Consider the following 5253-nt stretch of genomic DNA (forward strand, 5'->3'; position numbering starts at 1 on the left):
CTTGTGGCAGGCACCTGTGGTCCCAGCTGCTTGGGAGGCTGAGGCAGGAGACTCGCTTGAGCCCAGGAGTTGGAGGTTGCTGTGAGCTGTAATGCCACGGCACTCTACCCAGGGGGACAGCTTGAGGCTCTGTCTCAAAAAAAAAAAAAAAATGTTTCTCTACATAAGTAGCAAAAATATGAGAGATGGAGACAGTGTTGTGGGTGAGTAATTTGTTGGAGCCTGAGTGAGATCCAGTATAAAGCTGCTATGAAGGTACATAGATATGTCTATATAAATAATGAGTATCTTGAGAGTATCTTGAAAGGGTTTTTGGAACAATGTTCTCCCACAGACTGAAGGCTAGGGTGCCTATGTTATACATAGAAAAATAATTATTCTTTTACTAATTTTCTACACTCAATTTTCCAAAAACAAATAACTTTGTGTCTTTGTAAAACAAATATATATATATATATTTCCTCTGCCAATGGTAAACCTATTTCCAGAAGTAACTAATTCCACACCGTCAGCCCCTTTCCCTCTCCAGCCAAGTAAACTAGCTCTGGAAAGTTCTCTCATTAACTAACAACACACAATTAAAAAACACTCTCAGGAAAATATTGAAGGGCTTCCAAAAGCTATTCGTGATTCAAACTTCTGATTTTCTCCAATCATGACTACCTAGGAATTATAGTTAATGTGTTTCTATTGAATGATGCTTATAACAAACATGAAAGTTGTAGATTATATAGTTTAAATACTTTCCTTCTACCCTATTTATATTATCAAAGTATTCATCAGTGTCTTCCTTCTTTCATAAAATAGAGGAAAAACTCAGCCTGAAACCTCATGATCAGAAACCTATGAAGAAACCTTTGCTAGCATCCTCCCCAAACCTGTGATTTCATGAGTGCATCAGTTTCCAACTTGTGTAGACATTATTGCTGTGTCCCACTGCCTTATTTCTTATCATCCCATCAGAACCATTCTCCACATCGGAAGCTCTGGCCCTGAGGAGCGCCCTAAGTTAGTCCTGCCATGGGATTGTTCAATGCCACCCACCCTGCTTTTTTCCTGCTGACTGGTATCCCTGGTCTGGAGAGCTCTCACTCCTGGCTAGCAGGCCCTCTCTGTGTGATGTATGCTGTGGCTCTGGGTGGAAACACAGTGATTCTGCAGGCTGTGCGGGTGGAGCCCAGACTCCATGAGCCCATGTACTACTTCCTATCCATGCTGTCCTTCAGTGATGTGGCCATGTCCATGGCCACACTGCCCACTGTTTTCAGAACCTTCTGCCTGGATGCCCAGACTATTACCTTTGATGCCTGCCTAGTCCAGATGTTTCTCATTCACTCCTTCTCCATGATGGAGTCGGGTATTTTGCTGGCCATGAGTTTTGACCGCTATGTGGCTATTTGTGATCCCTTGCACTATGCCACTGTGCTCACCAACGAAGTCATTGCTGGAATGGGTTTAGCTGTGACTGTCCGGAGCTTCATCACCCTCTTCCCTCTTCCCTTCCTTATCAAAAGGCTGCCTATCTGCAGATCCAATGTTCTTTCCCACTCCTACTGCCTCCACCCAGACATGATGAAGCTTGCTTGTTCCGATATTACTATCAACAGCATCTATGGACTCTTTGTGCTTGTATCCACCTTTGGCATGGACTTGTTCTTTATCTCCCTCTCCTATGTGTTAATTCTGCGCTCTGTCATGGCCATTGCTTCCCGTGAGGAACGCCTCAAAGCTCTCAACACATGTGTGTCACATATTCTGGCTGTACTTGCATTTTATGTACCAATGATTGGGGTCTCCACAGTGCACCGCTTTGGGAAGCATGCCCCACGCTACATACATGTCCTCATGTCTAATGTCTACCTGTTTGTGCCTCCTGTGCTCAACCCTCTCATTTACAGTGCCAAGACCAAGGAGATCCGCCAAGCCATTGTCCGCATGTTTCACCGCCTCAAAATATGACTTCAAGTTTGGTTTTAAGATCTGATGTTTATTGTGGCCATAGTCCCTCCTCAGTAGCATCATCATCATCATTATCATCATCAATAAGTATAAGATAGATATATGTAATGGGGGAAAGTAAAAGGCCAGGAAGTGGAGATGCAGTACTTATAACACAAAACAAGGAGTTCCAAATGCACAGTACATTCAGTAAACACCAGTGGAATTCATAGACAAACATTGGGTGCAACTGAGTGATTAGACAAGTTTTACAGACGAAGATTACTTAATATTCATAACAATTCTACAAGGCACAGGAAATAAGCTAATTGTATAGGTTGACATAAATAATATGTGATCCAGATGTCTCCCCTGTGTGCACCTAGCCACCACAAACAGAGCTTCTCTGTCTAATTGGCATCTCTTACCATCATTGTGGCCATCTTTGCTTTCCCCACACTGTCATTTGCAAACATACACACATTTCTTTAACTTCACAAAGTGAAATCCAGTGCACTGTCAGAACTCACCACAAAATGTCTGAACAAGTATAACCCAGGATAACTGATAGTATCTCTAGTTTCCTGTCTACTTCTTTATTCAGACCACCACTCAATCCTCTCTCAAGGAAAACAATGGTCAATATCTGTGATATCTGAGTTACAGACATTTTACAGAGAGGGGCTATGATGCTAGGAGTATGAACTTTCTCCCAGACAATGACATGTTTAGATGTGTTAGAAATTATATCTTTCTAGGTTTTCCACCTCCAAAAAAAAAAATAAACTAGGATAGACAGATTAAAACACTTATAAGGTAGATACTAGCAAATAAGTCTTGCAAACTTGCTCTTAGATTTATTTTCTATAGATGTGTGATAAGGATGCAATAAGAATTTCTTTGGCCTAATTTTAGTGATCTCAGACTACATTTAGGTTTATTTCTACACAAACAAACAAACACACACATACACACAAAAAGATCTATCAAGTCTAACCTAAATCACCAGGGAAACTTATCTGGAGATAAGTGGCAGCAAAACATATCGTTATCTAGAGTTTTTTCCCTTTGTAGAAGCTTTGTTGAAATGCTATCAGGAAATGACCATGGCAGAAAGAAGGAGTCATTTACAAATAGAGATAATGTAAGTATTGGGGATCCAGATTTTCAAAAAAAATCTATAACTGCAATGAAAGGCTCAGTATATGTGTCCTAGCCCACTAAATAGATTATTTTTAGGGGAGTCAGTGAATAGTACAACTCAGTATGATTTCAGATGGAAAATAATTAGGATATTTAGTAGTCTAGAGTACAATATGGTCTTCAGTCAACTTAAATAACTTTTCTGATTGACATAAGAAGCTTCTATTTCAACATCATATAAAAAATAGTACATTTAATGCCTTGATATTTTAGTTTCAAATGAATGCAAAGCCACAGCTTAAGAAAGCTGGTAAATGAAAGTAAACAATCACTGATTTCCACCTCACAGAGTGCAAAGGAGACACCCTTTGACAAAGGCCTGACTTTGAAATCTGTTGGTTTAACAGGAGGAAGGACAAGGATCCATGGAATAGCAGCTGCCAAAAGAGCCTCTGGTTCTTTCCCATCTGATTTGCCTTTTCCTTTCTCCAACCTCAGTTGAAGAGCTATTGATTTTCAGGGGCTAAAGAAAAAAGAATTTTGAAATTTCTTTTCCCCTTGTGAATTAGGTGCCACAAGAAAAAGTTAGAGCCTCTTATGCATCTCTAATTTGAAGAAAACCCAAGCAAACTCTGTTTTTTGATGTTCCTTAGAAACCCATCTATCATGTTTTAGTGTATGTCTTTTCTTTAAAATTAACCTTTTCTTCCACTGAAATAACAAAGATACCTACATTTTGACCTAGAATAAAAGTAAAAAGAAAATTTTGGTAATTCTTTTTTAAAGTCCCTAAGGCCTACCTTTAGGATATGAAAAAAAAAAAAATGAAAAAAAAATTGAACATATTTCACCTAAGCTTCTGAGGGGACTAGTTTAAGGTTTATGGGAGGAAAAACATGAATAATGACTGTAATGTTTTTGTCCTACCTTATCATACATGGTGCATTTCTCATCCTCCAGGACCAACGTTGGGTAAGTTGGTGAGGAGAAAGAAAAACTGCTATTTTTCTTGGCTGGCAACGAGCTTCACTTTCTGAATATCACAAAGGGACCTGCCCTACCTCAATTGTTCATTTTCTAACATGGGCTCATAATAGCTTATTTGTTTATTTATTCACTTAACAATATTTATTGCAACCTGCAAAGTGTCAAGAACACTTTGAGGACTAGATTTGAGGACTCAGTGATTATGGTACTTAGTCATGCGAGCAAAAACTACCTGAAGAGATATGTGAGGGCTGTGTCAGCACCTCCTGGGATTTGTTTCCGAACTACATAGTCCTTTTAGATGCCTACGTACAGTGCTTCTCCATGCTTTGAGTGGCTACAGGATTACAGAAGGGTGTTAGTGGTGGAAATATAATAAATGTCCATGTGAACCGTGACAAGACAGAATAAAGGCTGAGAAGCTCAGGGCTATGTATTTAAGGCAAACATCTCACAATTACGAGCTAGAAGAAATCATCTTCCCAGGTGAAGATTTATATTTTTTTCTTTTTTTTAATTTTTTTTTTGAAGATTTATATTTTTATAAGGAAAAACAGACAATAAAAACCCGGAGCTGGAAGATATTCTTCTTAGCAAAGCATCTCAAGAACGGAAGAAGTATCCAATGTACTCAGTCCTACTATGAAACTAATTTATAGCTTTCATATGAAAGCTATAACCCAATTATAGCCCAAGAATATGGGGAAAGGGGAAGGGGAGGGGAGGGGGAAGAATGGGTGGAGGGAGGGTAATTGGTGGGACCACACCTACCATGCACCTTACAAGGGTACACGTGAAACTTACTAAATGTAGAATATAAATGTCTTAACACAATCACTAAGAAAATGCCATGAAGGCTATGTTAACTAGTTTGATGAAAATATTTCAAATTACATATAAAACCAGCACATTGTACCCCATGACTGCATTAATGTGCACAGCTATAATTTAATAATAATTTTTTTAAAGTGCCTGAGAGTCAACATTTTTATTAGCCTTAATACCCAAGCTCACTGTCTCTGAGAGAGACAAATTCTTCCGTAAATGTTGAATAGGTTAAAAATGGATAGAGTTGGGTTGGCGCCTATGGCTGAAGTGGCTAAGGTGCCAGCCACATAGACCTGAGCTGGCAGGTTTGAATCCAGCCCAGGCCCACCAAACAACAATGATGGCTGCAACCAAAAA

General features: G+C 39.3%; 1 protein-coding gene across 1 annotated transcript; it reads left to right on the top strand.

The window, feature by feature from the left end:
* The first annotated feature begins 973 nt into the window (after positions 1-973).
* Positions 974-2006, top strand: LOC100945500 (olfactory receptor 51I2). Its single transcript, XM_003781003.2, has one exon. The coding sequence runs from the start codon at positions 1021-1023 to the stop codon at positions 1957-1959; it is 939 nt and encodes a 312-aa protein (XP_003781051.1). The 5' UTR covers positions 974-1020; the 3' UTR covers positions 1960-2006.
* The last annotated feature ends 3247 nt before the right edge of the window (positions 2007-5253 follow it).

The sequence above is a fragment of the Otolemur garnettii genome, unplaced genomic scaffold (genome assembly GCF_000181295.1).
Source record: "Otolemur garnettii isolate 467f Iridium unplaced genomic scaffold, OtoGar3 scaffold00001, whole genome shotgun sequence".
Classification (NCBI taxonomy): domain Eukaryota; kingdom Metazoa; phylum Chordata; class Mammalia; order Primates; family Galagidae; genus Otolemur; species Otolemur garnettii.